The 22749-nt window shown below is 38.4% G+C and overlaps 1 protein-coding gene across 1 annotated transcript in view; it reads right to left on the reverse strand.

Annotated features, from left to right (window-relative positions):
- The window catches only part of MAGI2 (membrane associated guanylate kinase, WW and PDZ domain containing 2), a 536664-nt gene that overhangs the window by 82031 nt on the left and 431884 nt on the right, over positions 1-22749 (reverse strand). Inside the window, exons 11-12 of the mRNA XM_009883000.1 lie at positions 13909-13940; positions 7285-7474 (exon numbers count right to left, since the gene is read on the reverse strand). Of these exons, the coding sequence (XP_009881302.1) occupies positions 7285-7474; positions 13909-13940 (222 nt within the window). The remainder of the gene's footprint in view (positions 1-7284; positions 7475-13908; positions 13941-22749) is intronic.

The following is a 22749-nucleotide window of genomic DNA, read 5'->3' on the forward strand; positions in this document are numbered from 1 at the left end:
GTTCAGCTAACCTGTCCTAGAAACAGGAATCAGGAAAGTAAAACTAAGAAGCCTTCTTCTGAACTGCTACTTGTATATAACTGCTCTATGTGCTCTGGAGAATGAGTCTTGCTATACATCAAGATTCCTTCTACACCAGATGAATGCAAAGCCAAGGTTAATTTTGCTATTAGAAGATAGAACAGTAAAAAGCTTGCACATCTGGCTTCATGTTTAATCTAAAATAAATTACATTCATGCAAAATATTTGTGAAAACAGATAAACAATAAACAAGACCTGGGATACAATCCTGACTTAACTGAAACCAATGTTGAAAATACCAGACTTTACTGTTAAGATACAGCCCTAGGAGCACAGCTCACCCACAACTTGACACAAGGGTATTCTTATTTGCACCAGTGGAGCCACTGGTATTCTCTGGAGGAAGAGTTATGCTGACAAAAGATAGGGATGATAATATTTATTGTCCATACTGCGTTATTTTCTGGATCATACTTTGTTGAATCCTAAATACATTGAACAAAACTATCACTAGGAAATATTTATATTTCAGCATCTCAGCCCTAGCCATGCTTTAGGTAAATAGGAGTTTTACAAATGAGCAGAATGAATATGATAATACTGCAATGGCCTTTGCAAAGCTGGGCAAGCAGCAGTTTGAAACAGCACATAGTCAATGTAGTTCCCATTGGTCTCACGCATCTGTGACCAATTCCCCAGTGCTTACAAGCCAGTTTCTTAAATTAATACTTTGACTTCTTAAGTACACTCTAATGCTTTGCAGATGAAAATCTATTTGTATACCTTTTAGTAAAGTGTAAATTGTTCAAGAGAAAGAAATACTGCATCTTTAATACCATCATCAGTTGTAAAACTGACACTTCATATTAGCATAGGTCATTTGGGACCTACTTTGCAATCCAGCAATCAAAATCACTTTACATCCACAGTACTACAATGATGTTATTCTTATAATTCCATTTGAAAATGCTTTTGATTTCACTGTCAGTTCTTATAACCAACACATCCGTTTTGTCATGGCAAGTAACTCCTTCTGCAGTGATGAACAATACAGAATTATTTGATGTTGATCTGCTAAATTTCCTCTCCTTTTGTTATGTATCATCTCTTATTAAAAAAAAAGGGTTACATTTATTTAGCAACATAAGTTCTTTGACCTTCTTTATGCTGTTGCTTGGGGTAGCAATAGATGCAAGGAAAACAACAACTTGTACGGTTTGGAAATTACTTTGAGAAATTACCTTCTTATAACTCAATTGCTCATACTCTAGAACAAGGAGTACTTTGACAATAATATGTAATAATTAATAACTTGCCAATACTCTTTCATTTACCAAGTGAGGGGAGGCATGTCTTACTGATATAAAGGGCAGTAACTGGTAAACAGAAATATTGAAAGATATGGCAAACTGAGATCACAAAAGATTTGAAACTAGAGCCCAACTTTCTGGATTTATAGAGTCAAACCCTTTACCCATACAAAAAACCCACCCTTTATATTTTTAGCATACTTTAGAATACTATGTATTTAACATTATCATAGTGCTACATATATATACATATGCACACATATGTATATATCTTTTTATAACACCATAACCAAAATGTGATTTTTTTTTACAGCAGAGATGAGCGAAAATGGGAAAAAATGTTAGAGACAAAATGTTTGTCAGATAAATAATGTCTGAAAAAATTGCATTAACAATTATGGGAAAAATTTCCTTCAGTTGTTAAGACTGTAACTGTGTAGGTCTTCAGCCATCAAGCATTGAAAAGAAAATTCTACTTAGTTGTAGATTATGCCATAGGCCCCCTCAGGTGATAATGCATTCAGTTCTATACACCTATTTTTTTTTTTTTTTTAATGTTCTGTGAGTATCAAATTTAGGAAACCCTGATGGCCTTAGTACTTTTCTGCAAAAATGGTATTTTCAAAGTTACACATTATGAGTCAGTATAATGCTGTCTGACAAATCTTTCCTATTGCTGATACTTTAACGCATATCTGTGCTGAATACCTGCAGTGATATTCCAGAGGAAAGGTAGCCTGTGAATATGCATTGAAATGCTTGTCTGTGACCCTTAGAGAAATGTATTCATAAATCTGCATAAGAAACCCCCTGTATTTTATGAAGGCTAATAATGCATTATGCTAATACATTTGCTATTTACATGTTTCACAGCTGTTGGTGGACTTTGCTTTTTGGTTCTTTTCCAATTTGTCTAATTCTCTGGCAGCAAAAAAATGTACAGTGCATAAGACAGATGACGGATTTGAAAAGAACTTGATGAATTCATGATACATGGTCAGAGGAGAAAATAACTTCAGAGATTTTGAAGCAAGGAACCTTTGTCCTTCCAGTAAAAGGTGGAACTGTAATTGTTCAGATTTCACTTTTAATAAGAGCTTATCACTGGCTTATCTCATCCTCCCCACTGGCATTTCTGTGTCATATTACCAGTCTTGGACTACCACGCTCACTGAAGGACAAATGTAACCTAATTGCTGTAAAAAAAAAAAAGGTTTATTTTTCTGCTTTCCTTAGAGAAAGATGAAACCAAATTTCTATTATACATTTTATAAGTAGAGAAATATTATAGCATTACAATTCCCAACAGCTTTGTGTCCCCTGTTCGACTAATGTCTGCCTACACATGCCTCTGAACAAAGTTTGCTGTGAACTGTGTATTTACAACAAACAGTGGTCTATATAAAATACAAGAGATGATCAAGAAAATTTATGAAGGCAAAAATATTAAATTTAGGAGAATGAGTTCTGCCAATGACAACTGCAGAACTCCAGTTACACCTGTAACAACTGGTGCTTATCAAGTCTTATAATCTTTTTCATTAACAGGAGATTCCTGATCTGATGTTCCATATTCTAGTTCCTGTACCTAACTTCCATGATTATCAGCAGTCACACTATCCCTTATGCTCTGAGTTTTCATAAGGAGAAAGGAGGTAAAGGATTTTCCTTTAAGAAATCTAAAATTTATAGGTGGATGGAAAAAAGGAAAAAACTCTAGTTATTTGAGCAGGTCTCCTCCATTTCTGAGTTTTGCAAAACGAAGTTTACAGCAGAAAGCTGGGTAGGTTCTCTTTACCAGGAAGAAGAAATCAGTGGGAAAAAAACCCCAACATCACCCCAGAAGAGCAGCAGAGAGAAGGAGAGATGTAGCTGCAGAAAGGAAAGAGAAAGAAAGAAGAAAACAATTGCCCTTCTTTTACTTTTAGGCAGCTGCTTTGCATGATGTCTTTGGAAACACTTTATGCTCCTTTTTGGCTACTTGGTGCTTTTGAGTGCAGCTGATGGGTCACAGCAGAGGCAGGTGACTGCTAACAGCTAAGAGCTGACAGGTAACTGCTAACATTTGACAATTTTCCAAGGAGCTATGACTTACAAAACAGAGTTGCACTCCACATTTGTACTACTGCACCATTTGATTTGTCTCAAAGCTGTATTGGTAGAACTGCCTCTACAGAACTGTTTCCAGTGGGGAAGCAGTAGTCCTTTGTAATTCATATGTGATCATTAAAAATTGAAATCTCCCTATCGCACAAGGTCATGCAGACCCTTCACATGCCTAAGGTGGAAAAACATTCCTATAGAATGAAAATCATCCTTTTCCACGGAGAGTTCCTGCTTGAAGCCCCTTTCTCGCTATCATTAGGTAGGGATGAGCACACCTAGAACTTGTGAATCAGGCTCTTTGGGTCTAGTTCTCACTAGAGACTGACTCTCTTTGAGTCACATCACTTGTGCTCCTCACAGAACTATGCTGTGATGCATAACTTGCTCGATTCCCTGATAGGGAAGCAGGAGGCTTTGATGAGGTCCTGGTGAGGGCTGACCATGGTGAGATCCTCTGATAAAAAGATTTGTAGAAATTCAGAGCTATAGCAGTATGAAAAGTTAGTTAGTTAGTTTACTAACAGAGTCTAACAGAGTCTCACTGTGAGAAAAACAAAACCGTAATGCTATCTCTTCCTTTTTGAGTTTTCCAGGTCGTGATTGTTTGCTTCTTTGCAGTACTATTATTTCTGGTCTTGCCAGGAGATAAGGCAAACTTGTTTTGAGATAGGAAGCACTTAAAAAAAACAAAGTAGCTGAACTTTTCCCGTGCATTTTAAGTGTATGTCTTTTCCAAAGATAACCAACCTGACACAGCCATATGGCAGGAAACTAAGTGTGTAGTATCTTAAAACTCTCCTTCCCAAATACTCAATTTAGATGACAATTTCTTGACTCAGTAATGGATTTCCTGCCTGTTGTTTCTCTCACTTCAGGAAGCGTGAGCACTATGTAGAGAATAAAAGCAATCAAATGCTTGACAAACTGAGTTTGCTAAAATGTGTGCTTGTGGCATTCAAGAAAAAAAATGTCAGGGAGAACCAAGATGTTTGGAGGCAGTTGGAGGCAGGAGGACCAAGGGATAGGAGTAAACGAAGAAGAGATCTGGTTGGGAGCTGTGGAACCAAGGTTTGGAGAAAACGCTTAGTGGTACCAGCATCAGAAGAAAACAGATTGAATCTTTCAGGATCACCTGGAAGATGAGGAAACTGCTGGAAACCTGGGGGGAGTGGTTACTGAACTCTTGCTTTCCATCCCGCACTTTCTTGTTTTGGGCCTAACAGCTTCATGATTTTTAATGCTTATATTGTGTAGGTAGCTGGCTGAAAAAGGCTTTTGTACAATTTCCAGTTCCTTCTTGGACAGAACTCAAGTGCAATTAAACCATTTAAACACAGGCTTTAGCATAGCTCTAACCTATGAGTAATCAGCTCTTCCCCTGGTGTAGCATATGCTCCTGAACACAGTAGGTTATATCAGTCGAAGACTGGAGTTCACGTTGGTCAAGGAAATATGCAGAAAACTCATAGAAGGCACCCATTAATAATAATGAATCCAGTCTTTGTAGTTGACATAAGATCTATATTGCTACAGTTTTATGAAGGGCATACATAGATTGAGCCTATTTGCTTTCATTAATATTTAGGCTAACTCTGTAAATATAGAACTCTTCATATTGTGAGATCAAGATGAAAGACGATGCCGTATAAATATATATCCCATATATGCCTATGGCATGTATAACTTTTTCTTAATTGTCTTATAAAGATAATTTGTTTCGGTGCAGGAAGTCTGTAATCTGCACTTTTCCACTCTTGGCTTGATGGCTTTAACCACAAAAGATGGTTCTGACTCTGCTGAATGGAAAGTGCAGATTTTTGCTAAAATACTTCACCTCTAGAAAGTACCCATATGAGAAGTAATTATTTACAAAGGGTTTTCCTTTCCTTAAAGAAATATATAAAGTCCAAAGTGTTTTCAGTAGAGGTGCTGAACTAGATAAAACCCTTGTTAACTATGGAATTGTTTTTCCTTTAATTTCTCTTTCTAGTCCCAAATCCCAACACTTTGTGGAATAGCATTTCAGCTCTGGCAAACATTTTCATTTGTTACTCTAGCCCTTAATGCACAAGGGGAAGAGAAAGAGGAGAGAGAAAGAGAAGGAGAAAGAAAGAGAAAAAGAAAGAAAGAAAGAGAAAGAGAGAAAGCGAGAAAGCGAGAAAGAGGAGATTCCTGAAAATTATTTCCAGACTTTGCTCAAATCTAGCCCTACTTCTTTCAAAGCTTTTTTGGCCTGTTCTACACTGCATCCTGATGCATACTTTGAAGAGTTTTAAAGTTTCAAAAATTATAGCCTCTGTTTGTACAGTGCCTTGTGTACCTTGTACAGTCAAGAATTACATCTGCAGCAGTAGAAGATGCTACATTAGCAAATAATAATTATTATATTAAATAGCAACCAGCATGGGCTGCATGGTGTTTGTAAATTCAGTGGCAGGCTCAGTTCCTATGCCTAGCAGTTTATAATTGAAGATCAAATACTTTTTGTAGAGGGTCTAACATAAGTTCTCAAATTGATATTTAGGGGGGATAAGATACCTGGTATTGCTGAAAAAGTCAGTAATTTATTTAAGTAATTAGATTTAAACTCAGGGTCTTAATTTCAGACACCTATTAAATAAAAAAACCACAAAAGCCCAACCCCCCAAAAAAGGTCTGGACAATGGAAAGTGAGTTTTATGGTGACAATCTCTACTGAAAAATGCTCCACTATATGGAACAAGGTGGCAGAAGATGGTGGCACTAGCCATAATGGCAAAGAATTGAGGAATCTGAGATACAGTTTAGACACCAGGTTAAGCTGATGTAAAGTGGACCCTTGTTGTTCCTCCAGCAAATTTTTCCTGCTGGAAACTGGAAATACCAAAGCCAAACAGGAGATGTTGATGCTGTAACTAAAGTATAAGTGCCAAGGCAAGTAAAAGCAGCACCAACCCAGTGTTTGGGACAACAATGTCTTTACTTCAGACTATCACTTTGCATGCGGAAGAAACTAATATTAATGGGCTAATCTGTATCAGCTGCAGTACAATATTTTATGTGTAATTTATAAAGCAATTTGATCTATAGGCTAAACTAATTTATAAAATGAATTGAAAGATGACATGTGCAAGTAATAACTGCTATGAAAAAGCTTTCTGTAAAAATATAAACTATTTTGAATCTTTGATCTTAACAAATGCAAAGCTCTGGACAATTTAGAATAACATTTTTAGCTAAAATGTTCTTTAAGATAAGGAGTAAATAAGTTTAACCCCATTTACCCTTGTGAAAAATATATGGTATACCCCTCAAAAGCATGAGAAATAAAATCAAGATGGGAATCTTGATGGCTCAGTACTGTTTTGTATAGATCTTCAAATAGTACTTGTTAGTGTTATGGGTTTCTTTCTAACTACCAAGGACAGTGAAAACTAGTCATTTTTATAAAAACAAATAAATTTGAAATTTCTTTAAGAAACTTCATTTTATAATGAAAGTAACTGGAAAGATTTGGTATTGACAAATTCACATCCTCCTATTGGTTAACTACAAATAAAAATAGCACAGCAGAACATCATGGCATATGTACTGTTGTTCACTACGTATTTAACAGTCAAATGAGGAGAGCAAAGATATAAGGAAAAAACCTATGAAAGTCAAACTTCAGAATCTAGGTAAGATCTAGGAAAATATCTAAGTATAGAATTTTTGAATAATTTATAATGGCCTCCATTAACTGGGATTATAGTTGTTTTCTTTAAATTACAAAAGATATTTATGGAAAATTATGTCAACAGTGACACTTTGATAGGCAAAAGCTTAAAATATTAAATGGTCAGTGGGGTGAACAGGGCTTTCACTTACGCCTACTTTCATAAATAGCTCTTGATTTCTCATACAGCTCGTATGGGTCAGGTTTTCGTGGATCAAAGGCCTCTGTTGAATCGGGAAATGAACTCCTGTGAAGAGTGGGTGGATAGGGAATATTCTGTGGCATAGCTGGAGCAGACAGGCTTGTCTGAGGGCTGCCTTGATTCTCCCATCGTTCCATCATCTGGAATAAAAACATACAGAGAATAAAGATGAAGTTTTGCAAAAACTGTGACTTCCACAGTGAGACCAAAGACAGTGATATCAGTTAAAAATGCATTTTGTAAAATTAGTAAAGCCCTTTGCTGCCTTCTGAGATGAAAGGTGTGTGCTGTGCTGTTTATAAAATTGCTTGATCAAATGTATTTGTTAATTTGTTGCTCATGGGAAGATGTGATCTTTCTCAGGCAGTATGATCCCATGTGGATTAGGGCCCAATATTACCCCTGAGGCATGTTGAGTACCTCTCACAGAATGCACTCAGTTATTGGAAGTTATTCTGCTAAAGGTGGAATCTGTGGGTCTGTGAAGACACAATTATCAGATTCATCAAAATACATAACTGAAAGTAGTGCTTAACAAAGAAGTGACCAGACTGGGTAGAAACTGAATGATCTTAATGCTGTATCTTTTGAGAACGCATGAAAATAGCTAGCTGCCCAGGGAGAAGTAGATTACTGTAACCGTGAGCAGAATTTACAGCTTCAATTGAAGAAAAAGAAAAAAAAAATGAAAGGGAAAACTATTACAGCAGGCATTTGAGCACCTAGTGACAGTTGAATGTTCAATGATAAAATACAGAACATGGTGAGAGAAAAGTGGGCATTAGTCTGATGCAGTCTTTTTCATTTCTTACTATTTCTTTCTTATATCAAAAATTACATTGGCGTGATCCAATCAAACTCCCAAGCACAGGATAAGTTTTTCAGCTCTTCCAGACCATTTACAGAAGAGTACACAGCAGTGTATTGTCTAAGCATGAAAGCCACCTCAATCCATGTTTTCTCCAAGACCGCCCTTAGTGATTGCACAAGTATGTCAAGCCAGAATCATAGAATCATAGAATGGTTTAGGTTGGAAAGGACCTTGAAGATCATCCAGTTCCAACCCCCCTGCCATGGGCAGGGACACCTCCCACTAGACCAGGTTGCCCAAGGCCACGTCCAGCCTGGCCTTAAACACCTCCAGGGATGGAGCTTCCACAACTTCTCTGGGCAACCCGTTCCAGTGCCCTACCACCCTTAAAGTGAAAAGCTTCTTCCTAATGTTTAATCTAAACCTGCCCTCTTCCAGTTTATAGCCATTCCCCCTCGTCCTGTCGCTATGTGGCCTAGTAAAAAATCCTTCCCCAGCTCTCCTGTAGGCCCTCTTTAGGTACTGGAAGGCGGCAATAAGATCTCCCCGGAGCCTTCTCTTCTCCAGGCTGAACGGCCCCAACTCTCTCAGCCTTTCCTCATAGGAGAGGTGCTCCAGCCCTCAGATCATCCTCGTGGCTCTCCTCTGTACGCACTCCAGCAGGTCCATGTCTTTCTTATGTTGGGGACACCAGAGCTGGATGCAGTACTCCAGGTGGGGTTTCACGAGAGTGGAGTAGAGGGGCAGGATCACCTCCCTTGACCTGCTGGCCACACTTCTTTTGATGCAGCCCAGGATCCAGTTGGCCTTCTGGGCTGTGATTGCACATTGCTGGCTCATGCCGAGCTTCTGGTCAATCAGCACGCCCAGGTCCTTCTCCTCAGGGCTGCTCTCCAGCCATTGCCCGTTGAGCCTGTATTTGTGCTCGGGATTGCCCCAACTCAGGTGTAGGACCTTGCACTTGGCATTGTTGAACTGCATGAGGTTGGCTTGGGCCCACCTCTCCAGCCTGTCCAGGTCCCTCTGGATGGCATGCCTCACCTCCAGCGTATCAGCCTCGCCAAACAGCTTGGTATCATCAGCAAACTTGCTGAGGGTGCACTCAACCCCACTGTTCATGTCCGCAACAAAGATGTTGAACAGTACAGGTCCCAGTACTGACCCCTGAGGAACACCACTCGTCACTGCTCTCCACTTGGACATTGAGCCGTTGACCCCAACTCTTTGAGTGCGACCGTCCAGCCAGTTATTTATCCACTGAGTGGGCCATTTGTTGAATCCATGTCTCTTCAATTTAGAGACCAGGATATCGTGTAGGATGGTGTCAAACGCTTTGCACGAGTCCAGGTAGATGACATCGGTTGTTCTTCCCTTGTCCACTGCTGCTGTAGCCCCTTCATAGAAGGCCACCAAATTTGTCAGGCATGATTTGGCCTTGGTGAAGCCATAGTGGCTGTCACCAATCACCTCCTTGTTTTCTATGTGCCTCAGCAGAGTTTCCAGGAGGATCTGCTCCATGATCTTGCCAGGCACATAGGTGAGACTGACTGGCCTGTAGTTCCCTGGGTCTTCCTTCTTTCCCTTTTTGAAAATAGGGGTTATGTTTCCCCTTTTCCAGTCGGCAGGAACCTTGCCAGACCGCCACAACTTCTTAAATATGATGGCTCATGGCTTAGTTACTTCATCTGCCAGTTCCCTCGGGACCCGCAGATGTATCTCATCATGTCCCATGGGAAGGGAGATAAAAGGATAGACTGTGCAAAAGAAGACTCAGGGATCTGCATTTTTATTTTTGAAGGAATTGACTACTAATTAAATTGCATTAGCAAATAGATTTGAAGAGGCTTAGTTAAACAAAACACAAATGTTTATCCCATGAAACCAATATCTGGCTTTTCCTATGACTCCTCCTGAAGCAAAGGGTGATGAGGCTCCCGGAACAGTGTGCTCTCGCACGTAAGCCAACAATCAGTTAATTACACAAAAAATGACTCTTGGAAACAAACTGAACTGTAATTAAGTACCACAGACTTCTAGTGTTGTATCAGCAGTGCCTTATCAAAGATGATTGCAGGTTTACAGCAAATTTGCTCTACAAATTCTGTGATTATCATTTGCCTTTAGTTCCTTGGTTTCAGACGGTGTTTGGCTCAGCAGGTAGGCTTTGCTCTCTATTCTGATGATTAACAGCATCAGGCTTTTCCCAGATCAAGTATGTGTGGAGTACAGATGTTTTAGAGTCCTCTTGGAGAACATGCTGAGTAACTATCACTCTGTGCATCCCATGTGTTCTGAGACTTCGCACTTCAAAATAAAAAGAATAGGGATATTGGACATTTCAAGTTGTTGAGGACTTTATTATTTGTTTAGAGCAGTGTTATAATTCACACTATGCTTTGGTCAGAGTTTCAGCAGTAAGTAGGGCTGGTTCATTGAAAACAATGAAGAAAAGGAAGATCTAGGTATCTCAGTCAATCATAGAATGAATCTCATGCATTAGTATGTGTGGGGTACAATATTTAAGTTGAGAAAGTGAAGTATTAGCGCTGTGCAGTGCTGATGATGAAGGTATGGAATACTGTATTTAATATTCACCAATGTTGTTCAAGAAAGAGATATTTATTTTTGGTCAGATAAATGCACTATACATATGTAGATCCTGTGAAATACAGTGACATATGGAGATACCTGAGTTATCATTGAAATAGCTTTTGATGGTACAGGAAAGTACCTAGGGCACCTTCAGGTACCCTTTATACCAAGATAAATTTATCCTTTGTGTTGGGTAAATTAGACTATGTGGCAAGTCACATGAATGTCACAATAATACTTCTAATAGCTCTTTTGACTCTAAAGGAATGACATTGGGTATATATAAACCTATACAGAGCATAGCATTGTAGCATGGAAGTGTAAATTCGAAGGTCTCCAGGAACAAACCTCATTACTATGTCTAAATAGAAAAGGAGAACTGGGCTTAATCCAAGTTCCTTATGATCAGGGAAAATAATGGAGAATTATGTTTAGGTTTTGCCTTCAGTGAGGAATCTAAAAAAGAATATAAGACAGTCAAACTGAACTATCTATCTTACCGCTATGAAGCAGACAGACATGTGGGGCCCCATCTACCTGGAAGTGAATGTTTTCTGACTTCCTGTGCAGTACCAGCGAAATAGAACACTTACCTCTTCCAAAATGTGAAACTGAATGAAATTAAAATATTTAAAGAAGGCTTTAAAAAGAGAAAGGAAAATATAATTATCTTTGATGAGCAAACTTGTCCCTGGAGGAAGGACAAGAAACTGGAGATCAGTTGGTTAGGCCCTACTGAGTCCCATATGTCTAATTCTAGCTTGCTGGTTAGCTCTAAATCTTTAAGTGTGAAGTTAAAAATTGAGCAAAACATTCTTACTTGTGGGTATTACTGCTAACATAAATAGTTACACAAATAGATAAACGCCAGGGGAATTATATTTCCCAAACCCACACCAATTAGTTAAACAGTTGCATAGTGTTTTGCAACATGAGTTATTGTATGCTAGCTCACAGACAAAGGTGCTCTTGGAAATAAGTAAGCATGGCACTGGGTGCAGGGTGTCACATCTAAGCTGGGTAGTGGTTTGGTGCCAGTGATCAGGTTCATTTTGCACTAATCTAATTGTATTACATATGATATATGTATAATATATGCACTATATACCTAGAAATACGCACTACATGCATAGGAAATTTCTGTCAGCTCAGGTTACTCTGGGATGTTGGGCACACTGAGATGCAGTGCACACCATTCCTGAGCCTCTGCCTCAGGGAGAGGAGCTTGTCTCTTCTCCTCTTTCAGCCAATGGCCCGTGGTCCCTTTTTTGTTTTAAAGAATAGTGGGTTCTTCTCCCCTGAGCAGCCAGAGAGGCAAAGGGACAGCAGTAGTCACCCAAGCAGAAAAGAAACCTGGTTTTGGGCCATCTACAGTTTTTCTTTCCTGTTACACAACTACAGGGCTGTGCTGTGGTGGTGGAAAGGCTTTCTAAACCTCCCAGTGCTGACCTTACTGCTCCAGACTGCCTGCGGACACTCAGTGCTTCAGAGGCACTTGGTTTCAGTCTTACCTTCATGTCATGGGCACCAGAAATTGGTGTCTGATTATTTCTGTAGTTAAGGTGGTGACAGACAGAGGAATGCACACAGTCTTAACCTGGTTAATAATTTGTAAACTCTCTTTCTGAGACTCCGCCAAAATGGGCTAGCTGTGTACGGCTAGCCTGCACTCAGGTACAGTACCTGCACACAATGGTGTGATAGTTTTCTGTAAGCCCTGGCTTCCTCAGGCTACTGCATGAAAAACTGCATCACTCAGGTTGCTTCTCTAGATTTTGATTATTGGCAAATGCTACTCGAGTATGAACTACTATACTGTTTATATAACAAAGTGCAGGCAATTGTTAACAATACGCTGATATTTGTATATTTGATATGTATGTAAAGAGGGTGAGTGCTGACAGTGGGACATCTCTGAATTTATATCTTTAACAAGTAAGTTCCAGGTTCTCTATTTCATTGCTTTTTACCTGAGATTAAAAGTTGAATGTCCCAGTCAGACAGGAGTCTTAAACTGTTGAGAACAAGCTAACCCTTAACAGTCAGATTTATTTTCACAAATGTCCTGCTACTTAGATGAATAAAAAAGCTTATGCAATACTTATTCCAATGTATGGCATCCATCTTCTCACCCTTTACATCAAAAACTCTGCAAACTGAAGCAGCCTGATGGAGTTGCATCAGCTGATTAATTAATTGCTATTTGTATTTGACGGGCTACAAAAAAAATATTTTGGTATGCATTAAACATGTCATGATCCATTATGAGAAGATGTGAAGTTGTCCAGATTCAACATATCCTCCTCCTCCTCCCCCCCTTTAAATGATATTGGTATTGTTACTCCTATCGTTCTTAGAAGCCTCCAAGCAGAATCAGGCCTTCTTTTTCCCCTGCACACCTCTGATGAGAGATAAGTACTATTTTGAGGTCTTTACAATCTACATAAAAAAGCCAAGTCAAAAAACCCAAACCAGACAACCAAAAGTAGCAGCCTATGATTTCTTTTTACACTGTGAATATTGTCACAGTTTAAAAAAATAATGTAATATGGTGTCAGCAGAATAAATGCAGTCATTGCTTAAAGTCTTACAGTAGGAAAGGTCTTCATACCTTGGGATTTAATGTCAAAATCATAGAAACACAGAAATGTTGGTTAGGAGGCACCTCAGTAAGTTATCTAGTCCAAGCTCTCACATGAAGTGTGCCTATTTCCAGCTCTAGATCTACTATCGCAAGAAAGAATAACAATCCCTTTGAGGATGTTAAGCTCGAGTAACTTCTAAACCCGAAAAAGTGCGTGTTGTCCATTTCAAAGAGATTGCCAACTAGAAGGCCAAGTAGACTGGCCTCACTTCTGGGGCCTTCTGCTGCCTTCTCCTCCAGATCCACTGCATTTCTGGTTCTTGATACCCATCTTAACATTGAAATGTTCCTTTCTGCAGATCACTGCTGGCAGACTCCAAGTCAACACATCTGCAGAGTCTATTAGTGAGGCCACCTAGGCCACCTAGGCCACCTAGGTGAGATGCCGTCTCACCTAGAGTTGGGGCACTGCTGAGAGGTGTCTCATGAACTGCGAACAGAAGGGTTAGATGAAAGTCTACAGAAATTTGCTTTGAATGACAGCCATCTTATGAACTTACTGTGTATAATTTTGAAAGGGAACTTACAGGCTTTGGAGTTTTCCATGGAGAAAAGAAACCTGAAATAAACAAAAAATAACGTTAGCAGATTTTTCTGATGCATAAAGAGTGGAGGCTAAGTGCTGTCTATGCTCCCGTTCTCATTCAGGTCTGCAGATAATATTGATATATATGAAAATTCTCTACACACAAGGGGTGAAAACACAAACCACGGGGGATAATTTCTAAGAAAAAGTATATGCAAATATATATATACACACAGACACACACATATATATATATATGCAAGTGGAGCTATTGAGATCATTGCCATACTTTACAAACAGCATGGGATTAGGTTGAAATTAAAAGAACTAAACAAAAGGTCTTCCAATTGTCTTGGTGGACATTGGATAAGACACCAAATGACCTGGTATTGATGTGTCAAATGCAGTCGCACCTTTAAGAAGAAGCAATTCAGAACATCCCATCAACAAAACCTAATAATACAAGAGATTTTTTTAGAAGAAAAACCTGGAGAAAAATAACTGTTTCATCAGTCTAGATACGGTAGCAAAATTTTGGGATGGTTGCTTTTTTGATACTGTTCTGTTTTTTGTCATAGTTAGCAAGTGGTCTGACATGACGGCCTCTTCTACACAACTACTTATCTTCTTTTCTTTGGTTATTGGCTGACGGATAACTTCAGTGACTTTAATGAATTTCAACTGTCGTAGCTTACAAATGTTTAAAACTCCAGATATGTCCTTTTCATAAAAGAAGATAAGTTGAAACACTCATTGTAAACACTGTTTTTATCTTATGCAGCACAATGTTAAAAAACTTACAAAATATTAAATAAAAAGAAGCATTTAGAAGGATACTGGGTAACTTTTTAAAAAATACCAGCTTTCTGCATAGCTTTCATTAAAAAACTCATTCTCAGTTTAATAGCAGGTAAAAAAAAAAGTCTGTGGATCTGCCTAAGTAAGATTAAAAGCTAATAACAAAGAGCTCATTTGTTTTGTCAGAAACACAAATGGGGCTTAAATTGAGACATCTAATAGGAAGGCTGCTCTTTCACTCAAAAAATGAATTAAGCTGTAAAAGTAGTACTGACTTCATTATTTCTTTTTCTAAGGTGAGCCTAGAAAAAAACCTAAAATCACAAGAACACTAGGGAAAGTATCTCTCTACAGACAAATCACAACAGAAATTATATTTGTACAGAGTATCTAATGTTCCCAGAATTCTGTGGTAATGAGGTAATTTTTTCTGCTGTGATACCCAATTCATTTAGATTGAAAAATCTTGGAGAGAAAAAGCCATTTGCAGAGAAACACTGACTGTTTCGTAATGCTGACGTAGATGCTGTCAGTGCATTTAAACAAAAAGTATATTGGGAAAAGTAAGCCTGCAAAGATTTATGTTTACTGACTCTACAGTGTTTGGATAAAAACTGCTTTATTAACAAGCAGAGAGATTTCTTTCCGTCTGCAAACTCAAGCTGAGACAACAGGAGTCCTGTATAGATCTGGCTTGTACATCACCTTCAGTATTAAAGACTCTGTAGTAGAAACTTATTTAATAACTTCTTGGATGACAGATGGCTACCTTATTACCTGCTATTGTTCTATACAGGTAATGAGAGTGAAAGTTAAAAAGCATTTTGCCCCTTGAAGCTAGAGATAAGACTTGAAACTTGTAAGGAGGTTTGCTGAAAAGTAGCTCAAATCAACTTTCTACACTGATGTGGTGTCTGGGAAAAATTGGCAGAGGTAACACTCCTCCCCACTGGTACTGGTGAACCTCCCATAAGTCATTGTCAGCAAAAATTGCTCCAGGTAAAACTGAAATGCCATTTTTTCCTGTTTATTTACTGTCTCTGCCTAAAGATATATTTTGTTGGTGTTATAAGGAAATTTTACTATCAATTACTAATAAATTAAAAACCCCTCAACTTAAAAAATTCAATTATTCACCCAAACAAGGAGAACTTTTATTTAGCTTGGAGGCTATGGGCACAGACTGCAACATACAAATGACAACATCTACACTCAAAACAAATAAAAGGCAGTATTTATTCACACAGCATGAAATTATGTTAAGAAAACTAATGGATATAGGATGCCACAGAAGTAAAAGATCCAAAGCAAGATTGTAGAAAAGTATTCTATATCCATATGTGTACAAAAGCATGTTAGAAGCTAAAATCTTTAAAGGTAACAAACCTTGGAACTGATGTTAAAATCCAAACTTTAGATTTAAATATAGATATTAGATCAAGACCTCATGTAAACTGAGATGTTCTCTCACCTATGTCAAAGACTAGGTGCTAAGCTAAATAGGTGAAAGTCTAGTTCCATAAAGCAAACCCTATCTTTCACGTATTTCATGGCAATTTTAATTTTGCTTCACATAACATCTATATTATCAGCCAAATTAAACACTCTTTTTCCCAATCCAAACACAACACCCCTTTAGACAATGTATGGCTTTATCAGTTATTGAAATGAGACTGATTATGGATAATCGCTGTGAACCAAACATGTCTGAATTATCACTGGTATTTAAATACACACCACTATTGCTGCAAATTCAAGAATTCAAGAGTACAATGCATATGTAGAACATGGTAAGTGTAAGGGAAACTTCACACGAAAAAACGTAAAAACAAAATGCACTTTCCTTTGTAGTCTGCGTGCTCCCTTCTAACGCTCACCTTCAAATACTGTTCTGCATAAATATGGGACCAAATCCTCTACGTATAGAAAAATTCAGGTTTGGAAGCTCACCTGAAGAATATATCTTAATAATGTGTATTCAGTGCATACTCAACAGTGTTGGCCTTTCACTTAAAAGCAGTGGACTTTCACTTAGTTTGACCTCACTTCACAACACCATGTTTTCCATTGATTTTCTGGCACTTGTTCATTACCTGCTGTGAGTTTTTCCACTAAGAAAGTGGGATCCCACTGCATAACAGCTGCCAGCAGGCTGGCATCAATTCAGTACTGATTTAGAGGCAAGGCTGAAATTTGTTCTCCAAAGAGTGCAACTTTCAACTTCTGCTGAGGATTAATATAGCATTAATACTGATTGACCTCCTAATCACTTCACGTCTAACTAGGCACACATACTGGAGAAACTCTTATAACCTCCTTATCCCACTCCCAGATTTCCACTTCTCGCTCCCCAAACTCTCAACTCCCTACTGTCCAACTGTGATGTCTTCTATAAAAACTGAAATGGCTGAGAACATAGGTATGTTATTATTACTATATATATACACATACATATATATACATATATACACATACTACTCTCCTATTTACATACAGTTTTAAAATTTGAAATAATAAAAGCCAGCTTAGATCCACCTAAAAATACTTCATGCAACCTGTTCTTCCCATGAGTGGCTTTCTGCTTACCCGTGTGCCTGACAACCTTCCCTTCTCCTAATAGCTTCACCACAGAAGTTGTGCCTCACTTTCTGAAGACTGCTGTATCTTTCTATTTGTTTTAAATAAGTCTTTATTAATGCTCCTTGTAAAGGCAGCAGTACAGATCTGAATTAATTTTGGAAAGGAGAGTGGCGTTACTGGCTTCTGTCAAAGAGCAACCACCGTCACTCAGCTAGATGCTAGCAGGAAAATACTATGGTCACCACCATGTGTAATGTCTTGTTACGTGTAAGTATGTGAGGGTAAAATAGCTAACCTCATACACTTCTCCAATGTTAGTTTTGTGAATACAATGATTAATTTTTCAATGTTGACCACTTACACTCTGATAAGGTACAACAGCTGGTGGCCAACACCTTTATTGAAATTTTAATTGTTTCATTTTAAATAAATAAGCTGAAGTACAGTAACAACCATATGTTTTTTAAAAATCAGAATTACATTTTCTTATAAAGCAGTGTTAGAAAAATTATTTTTGGCATTGCTTTTTAAATTATATTGACTGCCTTCCAAAATGAACTTCCCTGGGAATCAGAGTTGTGATGTTTTCTATGTTGTAACTTTACTAAAAAACATCACTAACAGAAAACAAACTTTGGATTCAAATGTATTTGGGGAAAAAAAAATAATCTTTTTTTCTTTTTTCAGATCAAGGCAAATTCTAGCTGCAGTTTACTGTACTTCTCTTTTTGATGAAGATATCCTATAACAAAAGACAAATCACATCACAGTTGTATCTATTTCTTCTTATATACCAATTTAAGTATGCTGTTGTCATAAAACATGCTTACAGATTTCACGTGCCTTACACTTCAGGCAGTATTTATTGTCGGAAAGTTTGGTTTTCTAAAAGCAGCTTATCAGACAGGACTTAAGAGCATTTGCAAGATAGAGTCCTGATTTGTTGCTTTTTTTTAGTAAAAATCCTGAATTTGGCATATTCTGTAATAACAGTAATACAAACCCAGCCTTTGGTTATTAGTCTGCTGCCATGTGCATGCTTTTTGCTACATTTCTATCTCCATTAGTCTTTTCCAGTAGACAAACCAGTTTCCTCACTATTTTGTACTGATTCTTGGAAAGGTTCTTAAGACCTTGTAAAATCACAAGTAACTAACGTAGGTGTTGCCAAACCACAGGACCTTTAATGATGTTCACCTCTGTGGCAGACATGTACTTATAATTAAACCAAAGTCCAGGAACAGTTTGATTTCTGCAGTGACGGCATGTGGTAGTGCTGCAGGGAGGAACTCAACAGCATCAAAGATAAAGCCTTTTCATCCAGAGCAATGTTGAGGGCACGTCAGCTTCCCTCCACATCATGTTTTGCCCATTAGCTTTCACTGGGGTTCTTTTTTTTTTTTCTTTTGTGTGTGTCTGTGTGTCTGTGTGCTATAAAAGCCTTGCTGCATATGGCTTCCTGAGCAAAGCTGTCCCAAGCACTGCACAGACCTTTCTCACGTAGATGCTTGGAAGTCAATGAACAGATGGCTGATGAGCACTCCCAGAGCATTAACTGACTCCACAGGCATCTTATCAATGTCCATGTGACAACACTTCCCTTCAGCAAAAGTTTTCCTTTCTAGAAAAGTTACTGTATAAATTTACCGTAGCAGTAGATTTTTTTTTTTCTGTACTTTTTCTTTCTCTTACTGGGATCCCTGAGATGTCTATCAGTTGCCTACACTTGGGCCTCAGTTCCAGAGGTGTCAAATACCCATTAAGTTCAAGTGGATGTGACAGTGGAGAACTTCTCTGAGAGTTCAGACTCACAGTGTACACCGTTAGCAGGAGGCAGGGGACTGGTTCTTACCATTCACGTTACATCTGGCTTCTCCTTCTGTATGTTTACCTTCTGTTGAGCTGTGCTAGGTGTTGTTGGATTAGGTGCACAGAAGTCAGGCTACAACTGGGCTCACCCATTAAGATGCAAAATATCCTCCAGCTAAAATTCCAAAAATACTGGTGGGAGAGATAATGTTGGTTTTCCTGTTTGTTTTTTTTGTACATAAATAAAATATGTAGCATCAATTAAATTATTCTTCAAATATTCTCCCCTTTTCAGGAAAACAAATCTGATCAAGGTGAACAAGTAAATTTGAATAATTTATATGCTGTAGTAACCAAAATCTAAAAGGAAACAATGAATTAAAATAGATGGAAATAATACTTATTAACACAAGCAGGTGACAAAAAGTTTGGATTGGTCATGTCATATTTAAAATATCAGATGATGTATAGGGAATGGCAATTAGAAGTTCCATTTCTAATAAAATCAGTCATTACCACATAATATTTTTTCAAAGCTCCATCTCTTTCAAACAGCCTTAAGTATTGTGCTCTTACTTTAGCAATAACAAAAAGTTGATTTACCTTGAAATAAAGAGTAGGTGTGAGAAGCCTGGGAGCTCTAGCTCTTCAAGCATAGTTAGCTAGTCCTGTTGTCTGCTGTCCTTCAGAGTGACCATGCCATGCCGCGGAGGATCCATTTGGTCATCGCTTGGTATGGCACCCGAAGCAATGGGTCAAAAATCAACACAGCCCACATCAGAGTGAGATGAGTGACCCATCATGTTTGATCAAGCCCACAACATTACATATGGTTAGACCCAGTGACTTCTCCCTTGCAGTAGGCTGCGCACTGGCAGCATGGCAAGTAACTGATGTAGCACTGTGCTGCACTGAGATAAAGGCTGGTTACAGTCATCAGTTGTTATATCAAATTCAGGTTCAGGTCAATAAAACTGTGAAAAAGGTCTGTCTTCTTTAGGGCTATATATGCATGCCCAGATGTTATTAATCAGTTTCACCTGAAAAAAACCTAGCAATAGTACAAACTGATCCTCAGCAGTTCCTTGTGGTGGCGCTTTGCTTTATGCTCCACTATTCCATTGCTCCTGATCTCCCAAGTGAGACTGCTATAGAAGTCTCATATAGAAGTCTTATATAGAAGTAACGCTCCAGTCCAAATCAGCACTATTTTTCACTCTCTTCGGCCTATTACACCTGTGAAAAGTGACTCCAAAGAATGAATACATTCCTGCCCACAGATAATCACTTTATGAAGGTGCAAGGCAAAGAGCAGGCACGGTTCACAGGAAGGTCAGCTGGATCTTTAGACCCCATTGGGGTAGCACCTTCTGTGGCTCATCTCTTCTCCAGATGACTTGAGGGCATCATGAGTCCAAGTCTATATTTCTTCCCTTAAAACTTTCAGATTTCTTGACGAGTAGCATAAAGTGCGACATAGAGAGGTTTATCAGAAATGAGTGGAGGTAGAGGACTGCCTTGAGAAATTAAACTTGATCTCATCTCACTGAAGTCTATAGAACTGATCAAAAAACCTTAAATGACTGTAGGATCAGGTACTAAATCAATATTATTGTTTTTATACATAGGAGCACTTTTTGTGATGTTCATGAAGTTTCACTGACCTAGCCTTCTTGAGTAAAAATTTTTCAATAATATCCAGATCTTCACAAATAATTAGAAAAAGGATAGCTATTCAAAGTCATGAATGATAGAAGTACTTGCTGGTGAGCTGGGACTCTCACTGGTCACCTATGTCTATGAGAACCTCTTCTAAAATACACCAGAGAATCTCAAGCTACCATGAAGTTTTCACTTTCATGAATAGCAAAGAGTCTTTGTTAGCAAGAATACAGCCACCAGAAAAGGTCAAAAGCTGGCATAGTAATGAGTTAATTTACATTCTAATGGACATACAACTATTTATTTTGCTTGGCTGCTACACCTCTGTGAATTGATTATCAGTCAGAGATTTAAATAAATTTATGAAACCAGAAAAAAACCCAACAAACTAAATGCCATCAGCTTCTGATTAATCTGGATGTGAAACAGAATTTCTGGATCACAGCTAAAACGGCGCAGAGGCAAATGCAACATTGCCAGTGACAGTTTTTGATGCTTAAATAGACTATAATTAGGAAAAATAATAAAAATCTACAACAATTTCTGGAAATCACATAATCACAGGATGGTCGGGGTTGGAAGGGGCCTTTGGAGGTCATCCAGTCCACCCCCCTGCCAAAGCAGGGTCACCTACAGCAGGTTGCACAGGAATGCATCCAGGCGGGTTTTGAATATCTCCAGAGAAACAAAATTTTGGAACAAGCACCTTTTATGTGGTCAACAAGAGCAGATTATTTTCCACAGATGAAGTTTGATACTTAACACTTACAGAATGTTTCATTGGGTGAACTTTTACATGAACTTTCTTCTCTTTTCTGGCACCTATTACCAGAACAGTGTTACAATGTTACAGATTTATTTCCTTTTTAATAGCAAACTGTTTTACCTGAAGGACTGCCATGTCTCAGAATAGAGAAAATGCTGCTACAGAGCAATTCAGAACAGCTTTTAATGGGACAACTTGACCTGGAGCAGAAAAAGATATCTTACGGAATGGAGGAAAAACCTTGTCTCTTGCCTTTTATTGCAGAAGTTCCTACTAAAAGTCCAAATCCTTAGGTCCATATCCCGGTTTATGATTTGCCACTGCAAGTAGTACTGGATGAACTGTTATTTTCCTCAGAGAGGTGTATAATATACATATTTTATGCAATTACTAACCTAATTAGCAAAAGCCTGCATGCCCAGCTGCTAGCACATGATAAGTGGAGGAAGAGATCTCAGAAGTTTGCTCACAGGTTGTGAACTCTACCAACACCTTGGAAAGGTCAAGAAAGAGAACCTTTTGTTTGGCAGAAGGAAATTTTCCTGGAAGAATCTCCAGTTCTGTTCATGTGTGTTGTCCAACGACTGCTGCTAAAATCAATGTCACTAGTTGAGGTGTCCAGGCTAGGGATGACGCTCCCTACTGTACTGCTCTAATACTGCAGGAGTTAGTAATGCAAATGCTGCCCCATCCTGGGCATATGCATTGTGTCCAGCAACTCTCCCCAAGCAGAGCAGACACAGCAAAGTGAAAAGACTGGTAGATGTCACGCACACTGAACCCACAACTTAATTTAGAATACAAATTGAGTCTTCAGAGTCCTGACAGCTCATGACTGTTGCTTTTAGAAGAGCCTGTGAGTGTTGCCATACCCATAAAGACTCTGTATGCTGACTAAGAACATGTCTGGCTATTCAGCCTGGCTTTACTGAAAGCTAATTTAAGCTTCAAAACTAACTTTTCAGGATTGTTGCAACATATTTTCAGAGCTCTCTGACAGTCAGAAACTCTGCCTAACTATACCAGTGTCTCTGCTCTTTCATGTATTTAGAATCTGCTCCCATTTAAGCTTTTACACTTTCTAAGCACATTAGAGAAATCTCAGTTTACATTATGGCATGTCACTTTGATGAATGCCCTTTGATGAAGGCATGTTCCCAATATTTTGTGTTAAAATGTAGATGGAGGGTAAGTTGTTTGTATACAGTGCCCTAAAGACCTTTTCAT

Source organism: Charadrius vociferus, unplaced genomic scaffold (assembly GCF_000708025.1).
Source record: "Charadrius vociferus isolate BGI_N301 unplaced genomic scaffold, ASM70802v2 scaffold32, whole genome shotgun sequence".
NCBI lineage: Eukaryota > Metazoa > Chordata > Aves > Charadriiformes > Charadriidae > Charadrius > Charadrius vociferus.